This window comes from Dermochelys coriacea, chromosome 6, assembly GCF_009764565.3.
Source record: "Dermochelys coriacea isolate rDerCor1 chromosome 6, rDerCor1.pri.v4, whole genome shotgun sequence".
Lineage (NCBI taxonomy): Eukaryota > Metazoa > Chordata > Testudines > Dermochelyidae > Dermochelys > Dermochelys coriacea.
Genome location: NC_050073.1, coordinates 60477298 through 60494068, shown reverse-complemented (window position 1 = coordinate 60494068; position 16771 = coordinate 60477298). Strand labels below are relative to the sequence as shown.

General features: G+C 41.9%; 1 protein-coding gene and 1 pseudogene across 6 annotated transcripts in view; one reads left to right on the top strand and one right to left on the bottom strand.

Annotated features, from left to right (window-relative positions):
• Window positions 1–16771, bottom strand: part of SMOC1 (SPARC related modular calcium binding 1) — a 197510-nt gene that overhangs the window by 137757 nt on the left and 42982 nt on the right. Inside the window, exon 2 of one of the 6 annotated variants that reach the window (XM_043517477.1) lies at window positions 2358–2514. The exons of the other annotated variants lie outside the window; for them this stretch is intronic. Coding sequence (XP_043373412.1) covers window positions 2358–2450 — 93 coding nt within the window. The 5' untranslated portion in view covers window positions 2451–2514. The remainder of the gene's footprint in view (window positions 1–2357; window positions 2515–16771) is intronic. 6 annotated transcript variants of the gene reach the window in all.
• Window positions 2896–3975, top strand: LOC119856722 (annotated as a pseudogene).

Here is a 16771-nt window from a genome sequence, read left to right as displayed (position 1 = left end):
GAAGCTGTAAAGGGATTGAGAAGGCTAATATCACAAAACTATCAAATTCATTCTGTATGCTGCTGAATCTTTAAATGAGATTTCTAATAATGCACTCGTACCTAAACAACAACTGACAAAAGTGGGCTGGATTTAATTTGATGGATGAAAGCCAAATTTTATTCTAAATGCTTATTTGCCTGGGATTTGATGAGTATCTAGTGGTAAGAGTACATGAGTCCTTGAAGTTTGTCAATTCCTTTCCTGCATTACTCATCACAATTGGGAATTTCTGTTCTTTTTATTATTTTTAAGTGTTGGTCCAGGTCTTCGCAACAACATAATAGGATTTGACAAATAGACAGAAGCTGGGTCTGTGTATAATAGGTTAGTTTAAATTTCTCTAAATTGCTATTGGTCTATTTGTACCCACTGGAGTGCTAAAAGTTTTTCCAATGACAATCCAGTCAGGTATGTCAAGGTCCAGAGACAAAGCTATATATGGGAGAAGCTGAGGCCCTCTACCAGTTTGTGATATCAGAGGCGGTTTTCCAGCTACCCATATATACAAATTTTAAGGAGGAATTTTAAGATTGTAGGGTACATCTACAATTAGTAGAACAAAGGTGATAAAAATATTCATTCAAAAACAGAAGCCATTCCCATCAGGAGAAACAGGAGGTTTCTCAGACAATCCATTCTGATGGCTTGAGCTGTTGGATTAAGGTTACATTATTGCAAATGCTTCACGTTACAGATTGAGCTCTAGATACCAAAAGATCCAGGAGGCACCCTAAAATGGAGTCAGTGTCTACCACCACACAGTACTGCTTCTAAGTTACAGAAACTCAGCTTGCAGCCTGAAAGTTTACTGAAACAAACATTCAGTGAATTCTAATGAGCCAATTTACAAAATCAAAAGCCTTTTCAACATTTGTTTGAATTACAGTAGTACCTACATGGCATACAAGGTGGTTTCCTTACACCTAAAATGCCAATCCTGCCAAAAAGAGTTTGCAATCTAAGAAGCTACACAAGCTGGTGCTTGTTTTATTGAAAAGTAGATTATGTTGAGAAGTCTGCATTAAATTCCCAAAGTATATACAATTCTCTATAAAGCATGTCTGATCAGGGCTGGGAAGTAGTCTAATTTAATAATCCAATAGGACTAGATGGGTTGGAGATGTTTCTAAAGGGCTGTGGAATCTTTTACTTGTAGAATACAAGTTCCAATCTAGCCCAGATCATGGGTAGAGAACTAGAAGTGATTTCCTTTGGGCAAATCTGTTAGCTTACAAGAAAAGAGATGGTTCTCAAATCTAGTTGGTGGTTCTCAATCTAGTTTTTGAGTTGTAGTGTGAACACCTCAGCAGCCTTGGTCTTTTCATCGCTGTCTGTGACAATCTGTTGGTATTTACAAAAAGAAAAGGAGTACTTGTGGCACCTTAGACTAACAAATTTATTTGAGCATAAGCTTTCGTGAGCTACAGATCACATCATCAGATGCATGAAGCAAGCTGTAGCTCACAAAAGTTTATGCTCAAATAAATTTTCTTTTACGGATACAGATTAACATGGCTGCTACTCTGAAACCTGTTGGTATTTAGTGAACCCATCACTTTAGTCTGTACACACTAGACCTATAAGTCCACCTCACCATACACGCAGTGCAGGATTATTCCTTATGGTATACTTGCTAATGCTTTGCCCCATTTCAAATTTAAACATCATTATTGTCTTCCTTATTGGTGGTCTCTACAGAAAAGCCAAGGAGGGAATGTGCCATGGATGCTGAGCTACATTTCAGGCCATTTAAGTTTGTGTGAAGCACTGTACAAAAGCACATAAGAGGCATCCCTCCCCCCCTTAAATGCTTACAATGTGTAAATCAGAATCTCACAATACGTGAAGGGAACCTTGTGGAAGTATTTCTGTACCAGAACCTAAACCTCTCCCTTCTGCAAATGCATTTACAGGTGCTCACTCAATCACTTCCCAAACTAGTTTCAGCTTCTTCAGACTTGAAAGAGAGGGATAAAAGGTCAGAATAAAGCTACATTTGCCAGCAAAGCATATCTGCTTTTTTTCCCCCCACACCTCAACACCACTGCTGACAAACACCACACACTGATTAAAAGGCTTTTAATGACTGTGAAGGAAAGCAGACTCCCTGCAGCTGCACAGCAGCTGGAACCACTTGTGTTATTTAGCAGAGAAAGGTCTGACCCCACAAGTGAAAATGAGTTTGGTGGTCACTCATTCTAGTCCCCGTCATAAGCACACAGAACAATTTAGCCTGGCTCTTTCTGAAATGATAGGCTCTACTGAAGCAACTGCCCTGAAACAGGAATAGCAAGTTTCGATTGAGGAGCACTAACCTTGTGGAAGTAACTGATTGTGGAAGTACACACAAGGAATGGAAGAGGAAGGGTGTGGCAGTTCTGGATTAAGGTGTATTGGCAGAACTGCATTTCAGGAAAGAGGTGCAGAAGATCCAGAATGTGAGAAGCTGGCAGAACTCTGTGGGGACAAAGACTGAAAAAAGATGGAGATGTGAGACATGATGCGGCCAGAAGTGAGGTGCCTTGGTAGAATTGCATAACTGTCGCCCCCATTAACAGCAGGGATTGCTGCATAATAAGACTGAAAAAAAAAAAAAAAAGAGCTTGAGGAAAGAAGCCTGCATACAGCGCGTCTCAAGCCAGTGTTACATGCCCGTGACTGTCATGGGCATTAAACTTCAAAGTTGGGGCTGAGGCAGGTGTAGTTTTTAATTATTTTATTTAAAAGAAAGATGCACATTCCTCAGTCACTAAATGCATCCGATGAAGTGAGCTGTAGCTCACGAAAGCTTATGCTCTAATAAATTTTTGTTAGTCTCTAAGGTGCCACAAGTACTCCTTTTCTTTTTGCTCATAGAGGAGAGGTTTTTGAGCTTTTTTTTTTAAATTCAAAAAGGGGATTTGCCCCATCCATACACATGGGCTTCTCTTATGGACTGCGGAAACCTTGTGTTCTGGGCTTTAAAAAAAAGCCCTTAGTTTTGTGCTACCACTTAACATGGACAGTCATGAATACATATTACTTTAATGTACTTTAAATGTTATATCCATGATATACCAAAAACACACGGATATAAAAGCAAGGGAAGACTACACAGAATGGAGAGTTTCTGAAGAGATGTATTAGAATGATGCAATCAGCATTGCCAACCCCAAGTGGTCAAAACTCGTGCAATTTTTTTAAAATCTCATTTTAGCTGGTAAGTTTTAGGCTCCTTTTATTTGCCTTCTGGCTTTTAATAGAGCTGAGCAAAACTTTTTCAGCGAATAAGTTATTTGCCTGAGATGGAAAAGGATTTTTTTTTAAAAAATTTATTTTACACACACAATTTCTGGACGTGGTTCAACCCAAATTGAGTTTTCCCCCTCCCCCCCCCCAACCCAATTTTTCAAGACTGCCAGCAAACCTCTTGGCGCTGCCTCTCAGGGTGGCCGCCATTAGCAACTGACACCATGACTGCCCTCAGACCCCTGGTGAAACCTAAGATCATCAAGAAGAGAACCAAGAAGTTCATCCGCCATCAATCAGATCTCTAGGTCAAAATCAAGCACAACTGCCATAAACCAAGAGGTATCAATAACAGAGCTCGCAGGAGGTTCAAAGGCCAAATCTTGATGCCCAACATTGGTTATGGTAGCAACAGAAAGACGAAACACATGCTGCCCACCGGATTCAAAAAGTTTCTGGTCCACAATGTCAAAGAACTTGGAGGTGCTGATGGGGAGTAACAAGTCTTATTATGCAGAGATTGCTCACAATGTTTCCTCCAAGAACCGCAATGCAATTGTAGAGTGAGCAGCTCAGCTTGCTATCAAGATCACCAATCCAAATGCCAAACAAAGTAAGTTTTTAAGTCTAGGATTCACGTTCTCAAGCTTTCATCTGTAACCATGAGGGCAAGAAACATTTTTTTTTAAATGAAAAATTCTCGTGTAATTTCATCACTTCAGGAAGTAGGACCTTAAGAAAACACACCCCAAATATCATGAGACACAGTCAAGTCACATGAGCTGGCCACAATAGGTCTGCTTCCACAAGGACGTTAGTGGGAGCCCTATTGCTTGGCCATATAATATTGCCGTGTCCCATTTTTAAGAAAAATAGGGCACTCACCTAGTATGTGGGAGACAAGTCCCTAGTCCAATGACTATTTATCTTATACAAAGTAGAAGAGGAGATATTGAGAAAGTCTCACACAAGAATATCCCATAGCCTGGTGGATAGGGCACTCTCCTGTAATGTGGGAGACAAAGTTCAAAATCGCTTTGCTTCAGGCAGAGATGAACTCAGGTTTCCACATGTTCAGTGAATGCCCCCACCACCGGGTTAAAGATGGCTGCCTCCACCCCACTTGAACATTTTGTGAATCTAGTCCTCCGATTTTGTCAAAAATGAAATCTCTCATTTTGATTTTGGACAAGTCTGATCAGGACAAAGTTTCTTTTTGCCTCTACTCGAAAACTTGATTTTTTTTAATTCACTAAAAGTTTCAGTTCTGGTTCAACCTCTGATTTCTTTTTCTTTGGCATTGCCACAAGCCAAAAAGCTACTGACCTGAGCATTATTTGAACTGGTGACCTAGAAATAAGTCACAACCCAATACAAGTACCAGAGTCAAAGATGTTATGGGGACTGGGTCTTCCTGAAGGATCTGTATTTACCACAGTCATGCTCAGGACTATCTTCACAAAGAGATCAAGAATTTAAGAGAAATTCTTAGAATTTGATCTTTACTTCCACAAGCTCTGCTATTGATTTAGAGGAGACAAGGACCAGACCCTTACACAGATTAGGAATTATTGTAATATCTAAATTCCAAAGCCGATTTTTGATTTACAGTCTATGTACACAATTCCTTCATCATAATCCATATGGAAGAAGATGGAAGATGTCAAGGTACTGGATAATTAGACATCCAACTAAACTAGCAATTGTGCAGTTTAATAGGATAGAATACTATTTTTAAAACACTTCAATATCTGGCAATTACAACACCTATATTTTTATAAGTCATTTCAGTTTTATATAGCTAATCAAATGATTTGGCTAAACATCCCTTAAAATCAAAAGGCCAGAATAGGAGGTATACTATTGAACTGCAACTATGGACATCATAATATTAAATGTTGAAATAGATAGCTCTGCTTAGCTTGTACTGTACATCAGTTAATACACAACACACTTCCAGGTCCTCTGCCCTAGGAATCAGCAACTTCAAGGCAAAAACTGGCAACACAACTATACTATTGAATAGCTACGGTGGTGAGAGAGTAGCTGGGGAGAAGATAATTGAATACTAACTCATACAGTAGGGAAAAACGGGTATTAAAAATGCTCCTGAAAGGAAGATTTTGGCTGCACTAACTTTAGCCAAGGTCGTATGGGTAGTCTGGGAAGCAGTCATGCACCCCACCTCTTCCCCCACCCCCAAGGATTTAACTTCACTCATTTAAATGAGCAGTATTTTAGCATTACTTGAATGAAAGCGCAACAGATATTCAAGCCACCAGAAGTTTCCACTGACACCCAAATACAAGAAATGCAAGTCTAACCCACAAATTAAGAAAGGTTAAACACGCTAAGGGACTAATATACCTTTTACGGTGTGGGGTTCCTCCCAGTATTAATTTTCCTATTATAAATGCTGGAGGAAAAACAGGAAATCCAGATGCTCACCTACAGTCAAGCCATGAAATTCTGGTCCCACTGAAGTCCATGAACAAAACTGCTATGGACTTCAATAAGATGAGAACTGCATCCTGAAAGTTTTACTGTCTTTAATAAAAAAAATTTCAAATCTGTTTGGTTTAGAGAGTCCTCTGCTTGTTCAGCACAATTCAAGAATGAAGCCATACACACAATGTCATATGATCTATGTTATACAAGTTCGTCTTCCCAATGTAGTTGTATCCCATACTATTATAATAAGTTGTACTGGTACCTGGGTTGTCCCCCACAGCCAACAAGGCAATCACATTAGATGCTTGTTGCCATTACATGGTTAAAAGACAGCTATTGTACTATAATGGGATGTATCTTCTCCTTAAACAGAAGGGTTTCAGGGATTTAAAGCCAATAGGATGGGATAAGCAAGAGAAGGTACCTCCAGCTGAAGAGATCTTGAACAGTGTCATAAATGGTTTCAGAGTAGCAGCCATGTTAGTCTGTATTTGCAAAAAAGAAAAGGAGTACTTGTGGCACCTTAGAGACTAACAAATTTATTTGAGCATAAGCTTTCGTGAGCTACAGCTCACTTCATCGGATGCATTCACTTCATGGAATGCATCCGATGAAATGAGCTGTAGCTCACAAAAGCTTATGCTCAAATAAATTTGTTAGTCTCTAAGGTGCCACAAGTACTCCTTTTCTTTTTAGTGTCATAAATGTGTACAGATTCTCATGTTTATCAGAACGTTTAAATCAGAGGTTGTTCCTCATATTCTTTGCAATCTGTAAGGCATCCTAATATTAGCGTTAGAGGTTATAGTTTTCTTGAACTCTGGTATAAAGTCAAAATATTGCCCTTTTCCACACCTCTCCATTGTACATCAATTAATAGGCACCTCTGACCATTGCAAAGTTCTGTCTATATTCCATATGAAACATATTTAGCCTTAAACACAGTTAAAGTAGCACAGCGTCTTAGAGCTATTTTTCTAAAGCCAGCTCTAAATTGGCAGTCCTAGTCAAACACAGATAAGCTTCTCTCTATGTGAGCATAAGTACGGTATGTTCATCTTGCTCATTTTGTCAACCGAAGTGCCTTTAATGCCAAAAAATAACTTTAATTTTAATTTCCTGAAGTGTTAGAAGATGCAAGTGAACGTAACTGAATCTAACCATATAATCCAGATGTCTTTCCTCCTTCCTTTCCCCCCCCACCCCATATATTCTGTAGGCCCCATGAAAATTTTGTTATGGTTATTGCCATTGCTGGAGAAAGAAAAGCCATAAAACCCCACCAGCATTTATTCTCTATCATCCTTTTCCATAAGTGTCATTTTGCCAACATTCCACTAATGCTTTTAATTGTGCTGTCCCAGAATAGTCTATTGAGAACTGCAAGACCTTCTTTTTGCTTTCATTCTGTCAGTCATTTAGGAGTATAGAAATAGCTTAATTTCCAAGTTAAATAGAGGTTGTAATCTTGGAAACGTGAATGCGATACGTACACCACATGGCACCATTTGGAAAAAAATGCCCAAATTTGGATAAGGCATTCCTTTAAGAATCCACTCATTCTATATCCAAGAGGGCTATATTTTCACCAGTTATTCTGATCTGTAATTTTTAAAAAATTATGTTCTATTATTTAAGTGATATCTAGCAATAAGAGTTATTCTCTTTAATTTCTATAGGTTCCTGTGGTTTGGTTAACTCCATAGCCTGAAGTTATTTGACACCACCATCTCTCACACGCTTTATGAGGTCACCCTTTTCCCAAGAGCCGTAGAAGTTGTGCACCTAGGGAAGGCACAAATGTGCCAACTGTGGAGTGCCTGTAACTCCAGAGGAAAGCCCTGCTACAATATAGCTTAGGTGTTCCACAGAGGAAGCACATACCCCTAGTGGGTCTACTTTGCAGTACTCCGAGCAGGTCAGAGCTATGAAGGCTTAGCAGCCCTAAAGTGACATTAAAATTATTGCATTCATGTAGTAAAGCTTTCAGTGCCATATTATATATAAAATAAAATGTTGGCTGCATTAACTCTGTCCTTGTCTAGATTAGAAGATTTAGACATGCAATGTTGTACCTTCTCGCATGCCTTGCGTCGCAACACAAGAGTTGCATCTGGATCATGCCACAAGTCATGCCAGGCACTCTGGGGCATGCCTAGAATTAACCATGACTGACAGACTGAATCACATCAACTCAAACACATCACTGCCCATGGAGTTCAATGTTGCAATATAGAAAACAATCCATGGAAAACTGTTCTTAAAGAGACAACTCTCCATTCTGCAAAGAGGAGAGCCATGCCAAAGGAGGCCATCAAGAGCCCTATGAGGAAAGTTGGTTGCCATGGAAGACTTTCCTAGTGAAGACTGTGGATGTTTTGAGAGTTAGACTTGTCCTCCTACAATCCCCTATGCATCAGCAAAGTATGCCAGAAGGCCAAGCAGAATCATCCTGGAAGCACTGTAGTTTGGGGCAGTGCTGAATGCATGCCCACAAAACACTACCAGAAACATAATGGAGTACAGCACTAGGGTGAATGCAAGGTGTAACAGCAAGCCCACTAAGCATGTATGTGTGAACACTTTGTTTGGATGCACCAACTTATGCCAGCAACAGTTGAGAACTAAATAGAGATAGGTACAACTAAACTATCAAGGGTCTCCTCCACAGTTCTTACTGCACATTTCCAGGTGACCTGGCCAATAGTCTTGCAGCTCTGGCAGGAGCCATAATGCCACAACAGGGCCCCAGTGGAGGGGCAACTGTTGCCATGTCACTCCACATATCTAAGGAATATTTTTCCTAGAGCTCCTAGACTCATGGACATTAAAGCCAGAAGGGACCATTGTGATCATCTAGTCTTACCTTCCTGCACATTGCAGGCCACAGAACCTCACCCACACCTGAAATACACCCCAACCTCTGGCTCAGTTACTGAAGTTCTCAACTCATGGTTTAAAGACTTCAAGTTAAAGATAATCCACCATTTACGCTAGTTTTAACCTGCAAGTGACCTGTGCCCCACGCTGCTGAGGAAGGTGAAAAAACCTCAGTGTCTCTGCCAGTCTGACCTGGGAGGAAAATTCCTTCCCAACCTCAGATTGGAAGATCCCACCCCCTCCAAACTCCACAGCCATCCAAGTTCCATTCTCCTTAAGAAAGCTATTCTCTGTAAATGCCCATAAGGTTCATGAGCAACCGGCAAAGAAGTATTCCAATGGAAACTGGAATCCGGCCTTGATAAGTCACTAGTGCCAACATAAGAAATAAGGCTACAACAAGATTTAAATCCCAGGAAGGTTGATGCTTCCCATCTGCATTCAGTTTATAGATCTCTAAAGGCTGACTGTCTCCTCTGAGAGACCAATGCACAACAAAAAGCCCAGTCTGCTCTTTGTGAGCATTAAAGAGTCTGTTGCACTTTTCATATATTTACCTCTCTGTCATCCTTAACTCAAGTTTCTCCTTAGGTTCCCCTCACCTGCCAGTCATCTTCCAGCCCAGAGTTCACTGCATTTCACTGGTTCTTTATGGATATAAATGTTTGAAGTTATTTAAGATTTTTACAGGGTTAAAGCAATTTTACACCACTCACACATACCTCTCGATCTGTCCTCCCTTCCTCAAGCCTTAAAATTCCATTTGTTCTTCCAAGTTTTGGTTGTGTTTCTTTTGTTTTTTTAAAGAGGAACTCAATATTCTTTATAGGGAATATAGGAATCTCCATATCAAATTAGACCAGCAACCATCCATCTAGTATCCTGGCTCTCACTAAGCACCAGATCTAGCCATTAACAAAAATGCAAGAAATTCTATAGTGAATAGTTCTGAAGCAACCTGCCCACAGGAAAAGTTTCTTCATAACCTCTTAGACCTGGTCTTCTATCTTGACACTTTTTTGAAACTTTATTATTGTAACTCTGGGTGTTATCAGTATAATTTTTTTTTTTAAATCTGCTAAGCAGCTCTTGGCTTCAATGTACTGTGGCAGTGAAATGCACAACCCAATCATGTATCGTGTGGACAGGTATTTCCTTTTATGTGTTTTAAAATTTGACCTGCATGACAGGTAGAGCTTTCAAGACTACAGTCTTTGTTTTAAGAAGTGTAGTAAGGGTGTAAATTGTCAGAATGGCATCCTAAAAATGTTAAGATAAGGTGCACAGTTTTTAAAAGTCTTACAGTTAACTATATGGGTAAAATACACTTATTTTTAATATACATACAGTACATACCCATGAACAGAGGTACACACTGAGATCTTCCAATGTATCATATGGAACCAGGTTCTGGATGTTCCGTTAATTGCTTCAAGTCCAAAATCCACCTATCTCCTTTAGCAGGGTTGGTTACATTGACCCAGAGATGCTCATATTATTTTAACTAGATGTATAAGGCATGGTTTAAATAAGGAACAAAAATAATCCTGTTAGCCAAAGAAATAAAGGCAACCTGGAATTTAGAGCAAGAGGAAGAAAAAAATCAGGACACATGAAAGAACTGAAACTCATATTTCCACTCAAAGCAGGATTGTTTTTCAAATCCCCAAGGGACTCCTTGCTTTAATACTCCTACTTTATTTGGCAGTTGTGTTACGTTGATTTTATCTTCTTTCCCTCATACCTATTTAAGTCAAATGCTCCTATCACTTCCAGGGTGTAACCAAGCACAGTTTTGGCCCTTTTTGTGTGAATTTAATGTTGATGAAAGGTGCCAGACTAACAGTCCTGGAAAGCGAAGTCTTGTTTTTAGAAGTGGGACAGCATGGGCAGCAACAGAGAAAGTTTTCCTACCACCTAGCTAGTCCTCTTCAGCTGGAGGACCCAAACTCTCTTAGAATAGAGTCTGCAGTCTGCCAGTAAAGGGAACTATAAGGTGTTAGTTGTGATGTGGGACCATCGTAGTAGTCACACTAGACAGCGAGTAGATGATGAAAGCTTTCTGTAACTGATCAATAAAGCTAAGATTTTGTCATAGGTATAAATTATAAGAGTCACGGACAGATCACGGGCAATAAAGAAAAATTCACAGAAGCCCAAAACCTGTCCCTGACTTTTACTAAAAATATCCATCACAAAATGAGGAGCCGCTAGGCAGCTGTGGAGGGTCCCACCCAGTGGTGAGCTGGAGTCGGTTCGCACCAGTTCACTAGAACCAGTCGTTAAATTTAGAAGCCCTTTTAGAACCGGTTGTTCTGCGAGGGACAACCAGTTCTAAAAGGGCTTCTAAATTTAACAACTGGCCACAAGTGGCAACTTAGGTGCCGAATCCATGGGTGTTCCAGCCCTGGAGCACCCAAGGGGAAAATTTGGTGGGTGCAGAGCACCCACCGGCAGCTTCCTGCCCCACCCCCAGCCCCAGCTCACCTCCGCTCCTGAACTCGCTGCCTGGCTCTGCTTCTCCGCCCCCCAGGCTTCCCCCGAATCAGCTGTTCCCGCGGGAAGCTGAGGCAGGCTGAGAAGCAGGCCGCGGCTTCCCGCTCAGGCCCAGGGAGGCGGAGGTGAGCTGGGGCAGGGGGAGGGGAGGCGCGAGGAGGGCTGCCCACACTGCAGCAGGTAACCGAGGGTGGGGGGTGCGCAGGGGAACCGCTCCCCGACCCAGCTCACCTCCGCCACCCTCGGCCTGAGTGTGAAGCCGCTGCCTGCTTCTCAGCCTTCCCAGGCTTCCTGCCGAACAGCTGATTCGCAGGAAGCCGGGGGAGGGGCAGAGAAGTAAGTAGAGCGGGGCGGGGCGGCGCAGCGTGTTCAGGGGAGGAGGCGGAGCGGAGGTGAAGGTGAGCTGGGGCCGGGTGCGGGGCGGGGAGCTGCCGGTGAGTGCTCTGCACCCACCAAATTTTCCCCATGGGGGCTCCAGCCCTGGAGCACCCAGGAAGTCGGCGCCTAAGACACCACTTTTGAGGTAATCAGTGGGGGGAGCAGCTGCTCCCCGCCAGCTACGCTCCCCTGCCCCTAGGAGCCAGAGGGACCTGCCAGATGCTTCCTGGGAGCTGCCCCAGGTGGGCATCTCCAGGACTCCCCACCTTGACCCCTAGCAGGTGCCTCTGGCTCTTAGGGGTGGGTGCCCACTATGGTTGCCCATGAGACCCTCCTTCCCAGTTCTGGGAGCAGTCAGGGGATGCGGGTGGATTGGGTAGGGGTCCTGTGGGGGGGTGTCAAGGAACGTGGGGGGGGGAGGGTTGGATGGGGAAGGAGTCCCAGGGGTGGGCAATGGGTCCCTCGTGGGGCGAGGAGGGAACCTGTTAAGATTTTGGCAGCTCATCACTGGTCCTACCCTGCCACCCACGGCAGCCTGGAAGCTGTGTGTTTCCTCCCCCCACCTTGCAGCTCCCAGCCACCTGCAGGCTGAGGTCACAGTGGTCTTCGAAAGTCATGGATTCCATGACTTCTGCAACCTCTGTGATAAAATCAGCACCTTACTTATCAGTACAAGCTGCTTAAGGAGAAGCAGCAGAGAACCCCATAATAAGCAGTTCTAGAATAACTTGACTAGGAGGAAGTTCCTTCCTAACCCATCTCAGATTTGCTTGCATCCTGAAACATGGGGGTTCAGATCCCATCAACAGTTTAAGCCTACATAATGTAACTATCTGTTCTCATCTGCCATAAACATCCAGGACTTTCTGCATGGGATTACAAACATTGCTTAACTGCAAATACATAATTTAGAAACACAATAAATTTTAGTTAACTTTGTCATAAGCAAATTAAAGGGATCCTGGCTGGGAAATGGCAGGAAATAAAGGTCTCAGTTACTGGGCACTAACTCCACAAAACTGAGGGTGGTTTTTTTTTTTTTTTGGTGGGGGAGGAAAACAGAAACCAAGCTAAAATTGCACTTACTTCCAAAGTAGCACAAGGTCTGTAATCTCAATATAGGACTCCTAATGGATTACACTAGTGTGTGACCTTGTTCTGACCTATTCAAACCCAACCCTTTTATGGTTAGAAAGCAAAACCTTGAATTTAGTCAACCAATTTACTAAAAATTAGAGGGTGGAGGGAAGGAATGGGATAATTATCTTTAATAGATTTCAGTATGTAATAATGTTAACTTAAATGAGAGCAGTTTGTTGCAGTAAGTGAAAATACTGTTGTACTGTCATTTTCTCTTTTTCTTTTCTGAGCTCTTTTCACAAAAAAAGAGTCTTGTTAAGCAAATAGCGGGGCAGAACAAGCCAAAGGAATCCTGACAGAGAGATTGAAGGTTAGTTCTATTAACATGAAAAGTCTTGTTTCACCAATGAAGTGACAAGATATTTCCAGAACTTAAGTGAAAGGAATGCTCAAGGGATATTTCTGAAGGAAAATCTTGCATGTAAACATGCTACATGGAATGCCAGCAAGCCATTAACATGGCCACTGCAGTAAGCCCATCAGAAGAGGAAAAAACATAGCTATTAAAGAATTGTGGGGAAGGGGTGGAAATGTTCCCCCAAAAAGAAGATCCATACTACCTATTGAGACATTAGAGGAAACTCCTCTCAGTTCTTAGTACTTATTCCCCCAATACAAGGCAAAATTCACTTTTGCCACACCTGCTTAGAGTCTATACCCTTGCAAAGACTAAACAGGGTTTTAAAAAGTGACTTAAATGTGAACATGAACAATTCATCTGTATACTTGCGTATTTCTTTCCAAGTCCAAAAGTTATGGACTGGCTTTTGGTTTAAGTGGACAGATTTTTCACAATAATTTTGTACTGCAGAACTGTTTTAGTGCTTGTTTATTTTAATCACAAGGGAGGCTGCAAAGTTACAATGAACTGTTTTCACACTCCTGGCTAGGAACTGCCGGCAACTGATCCAGGTTACCTGCTTCTAGAGAATGGCACTGCAATTTACATTTTTCATTCTTAGGGGGAAGTCAAGTTTGTAGACATTTATTTCCAGCTGTACACTACATTTCACCTCCAATGCACATAACGAAGCCTCCAACTTTATCAAATCACCAGTACTCAGCTGCTTGCAGACACTCGCTGGAACACTGAACTGTTTGGGGCTGATACTGGAAACATCACATCAGTAACAGAATTAAACAGAAGGGTGATATGCACCTCTTTTCACATTGCCGACTACCTCTGGTCCAAATTCTGTCTTCCAACACGTATACAAAAGTTTTCAGATAAACTTTCCTCCAGTTGCGCTCACAGGTTTCAGAAGCATTTTGCAAACATCAAAGTACAATCCACATGCATGTCCCTTCTGGCTATTAATCTAGCGTGCACATACGCGATCTATTTTTTTGTAATCTGTCTTCCTGAATCAGGGTACAGTATCAGGATCTCTTAAAATGAGACAGAGACCTTTGCAGAATAAATCTTTGCCAATTCTTTGTCAAGATTATTGGGGGGGGGAGGGGGCTCGCTCTCTCTCCCTCCCTCCAATGGCAAAACAGCTGTGGCTTTATCTAGATTCCTCGGATTTTCTGGATCTCTTTCAGTCTGGTTCAAGAACTGGCTGCGGTACTGAAACATCCCATCTCTCATTAGTCCGCACCCTTCTTCTGGTAACGGACACAGATCAAACATCCATTTTTAAAAGGGCTATCAGTCTGATACCAGCTCTAGAGTTTAATGTTTTTAATGAGACATTTGCAGACTGAAATAGTAGGAGTTATATGTGAACAGATGTTTTCGCAGAGAGAGACACCAGGAGGGCTATGTTGAATTGTTCTGTTCATGGTACAGCATGTTCCTGTTGTGTGTGTTTGGTGTGCATGTGAGGCTGCTGGGCCAGAGTGAGGTTATTTGGTGAATATGGAGAAGAGAGGTCACATGACATTTCCTTTCTAGCCAATGGGCAGTGTATTGTCTGCATTAGCAGGTCCTGAGAGGAGGGCATGGATGAAGCTCCATCCAGAAAGTAGGCTGGTGGGAAATATGCAGAAGAAATGGCAAGGTTTATCATCTCTGTTGCTTGCATGGTGGTGCGGAAAGAGGTAGATGGATTGCTTAATGATCTGGTCAGGCATCTTGTTAGATGAAGTAGCAGCAGTGGCAAAACTTCTTTTCTTTCTACAACTGAGTAGAAGACTGCAGCCTCTCCTTTCAAGATACAGGCTTCTCTAGTCTTTGATGTCTGTGGATTCCTACAATTTCCTGAAATGGTGCTACAGCAGATGACTATTTGGAAACTAAAACTACTGCAAAACAAGGCAGCCCACTTGCTTAGTGGTGCTTCTACAGTCTTTTCTGGCTTCCATTTAGTTCCCTGTGGTTAAAACAAAAAAACCATCACACTATATTGATGGTGACTTATGGTATAATACACCATGTGGTTTGGAGTTCCCACTATCTCAGGTGATTGTGCTGACACCCTCCAGGTTTAAAAAGGGGAGGGACCCTTCGCTCTAAAACTCACTTTTTGCCAATCCAGCACAGCTCCCATTTGGCAGCCCTCAAGGGATTTGCCTGAAGGGGTACTGAGAAAAGGGGTCTGACTTATTTCCTTTGGGGTAGGGTGTGCAGTTTAAGCATTGTCAATACTAAATCAAATTGCTTTCATACTGCATAGATACTAAAAAAGTGTGCAAACAATGCATTTAAAATTCAAGTAAATAAAAACAGACATTGACCAGATTAAAAAAAAGTCTGCACATAGAGGCCTTGTCTACACTAGACAATTTGAAAGGAAAAGTCCTATTACCACCACTGATTTCGCCCCACCCATGGTGGTACTAGTGTAGAAAAGATATTAGACTGCGAAGGATTAGACTGCACAGGGCTAGCTGGACAGTGTTTCGAATGCCTAGTGTAATACAATGGGCTGCTTGGAGCCCTGTCTAGACTAGTGCTCACACCGTTACAATCATCTACAGAGCTCAGCCACTGCTAGAAATAGTGGCAAATATTATAACAAGAACCCTAGCGCAGACGCAGTCCAACTTTAACAAGACTATAGCAGCACTCAGTATGCCCTCAACCACAAACTCTGTCTGGGGCTGATAAAACATTGCCTAGAAGTCAGTGTGATCAGGAGTCACACTTGTGTAAACTAGCCATCATGTCTCAAGATGTTAAGATCTATAGAAGATGGGAAATGAAAGGATTACCTTGTGGCTAAAAATGGGTTTATGTGACAGAAGGGCTAAGAGCTGCATCACGGCTATGATGCAGACATGCTGTATAACCTTGCAGAAGTAACTATTTCTATGCCTGAGATTTTCTATTTGTAAGCTAGGAATAAACACTTATCTAGGGGCACTGTGACGTAGAGCCCTGCATGGGACTAGTGTAGCATAGAGCCCTGCAGTGGGACAGGGATCCTGTGGGTCCCACAGGACCCGCTGCCATAACAGCAGGAATGGGATAAAAGAATAGTCACACACAGGGCTCTACTTGAAGCTTAAAGAACTGCACGGTGAGTGGAGAGATCCTCATCTGCAAAACACTACAGAAGTGCAAACAATTGTAAAGTTTGTATATGGCAATATGTACTTGCAGTCATGATTTTCTATACGTTTTAAAATTCCACTCCTATACTACCAAATACAGAACACCATAAGTGCCAGAAAGTCAGATGAATTTTCTCTTAGAACATTAACCTTCTTCTATTTTTACAATGGGGGAAAACTCCAGAGAACAAATCACATTGACAGCCCTATGTGGGAGTTCAGTAATCTCCATCTCTGATGAGATTCCAAGGGCTGAAAAAGCCTGCCCCACGTTCCACATGCACCCATATTACACACTGAAAGCTCATTATTGGTCCATAACAGTATGCAGAGGGTGACATTAGCAAGGGTTAAAGTAATCACTATTCAGTTTTGAGTAACTGTTTTTGCTTGATAGCTTCCTGGTACGCAACACTTGGCAAACTAAAAAGATACTGAGTAGACAGGTGCACAGAAATGCACATGAAAGTACATAGGGCACGTGAAGTGTAACCACACTGTTTTCGGACTAGAAAACTGCAGTAATTGATTTTTTTGGGGTTTGCTAGCAGTTCCAAGAAGATAATTTTTTGTTTGGTTCAAATCAAAAACATATTCCAGAACTTTTGGCAAATCAGAAGCGTTAGAAAAAGTTTTAGGTCAAAACAAAACCAAAAAA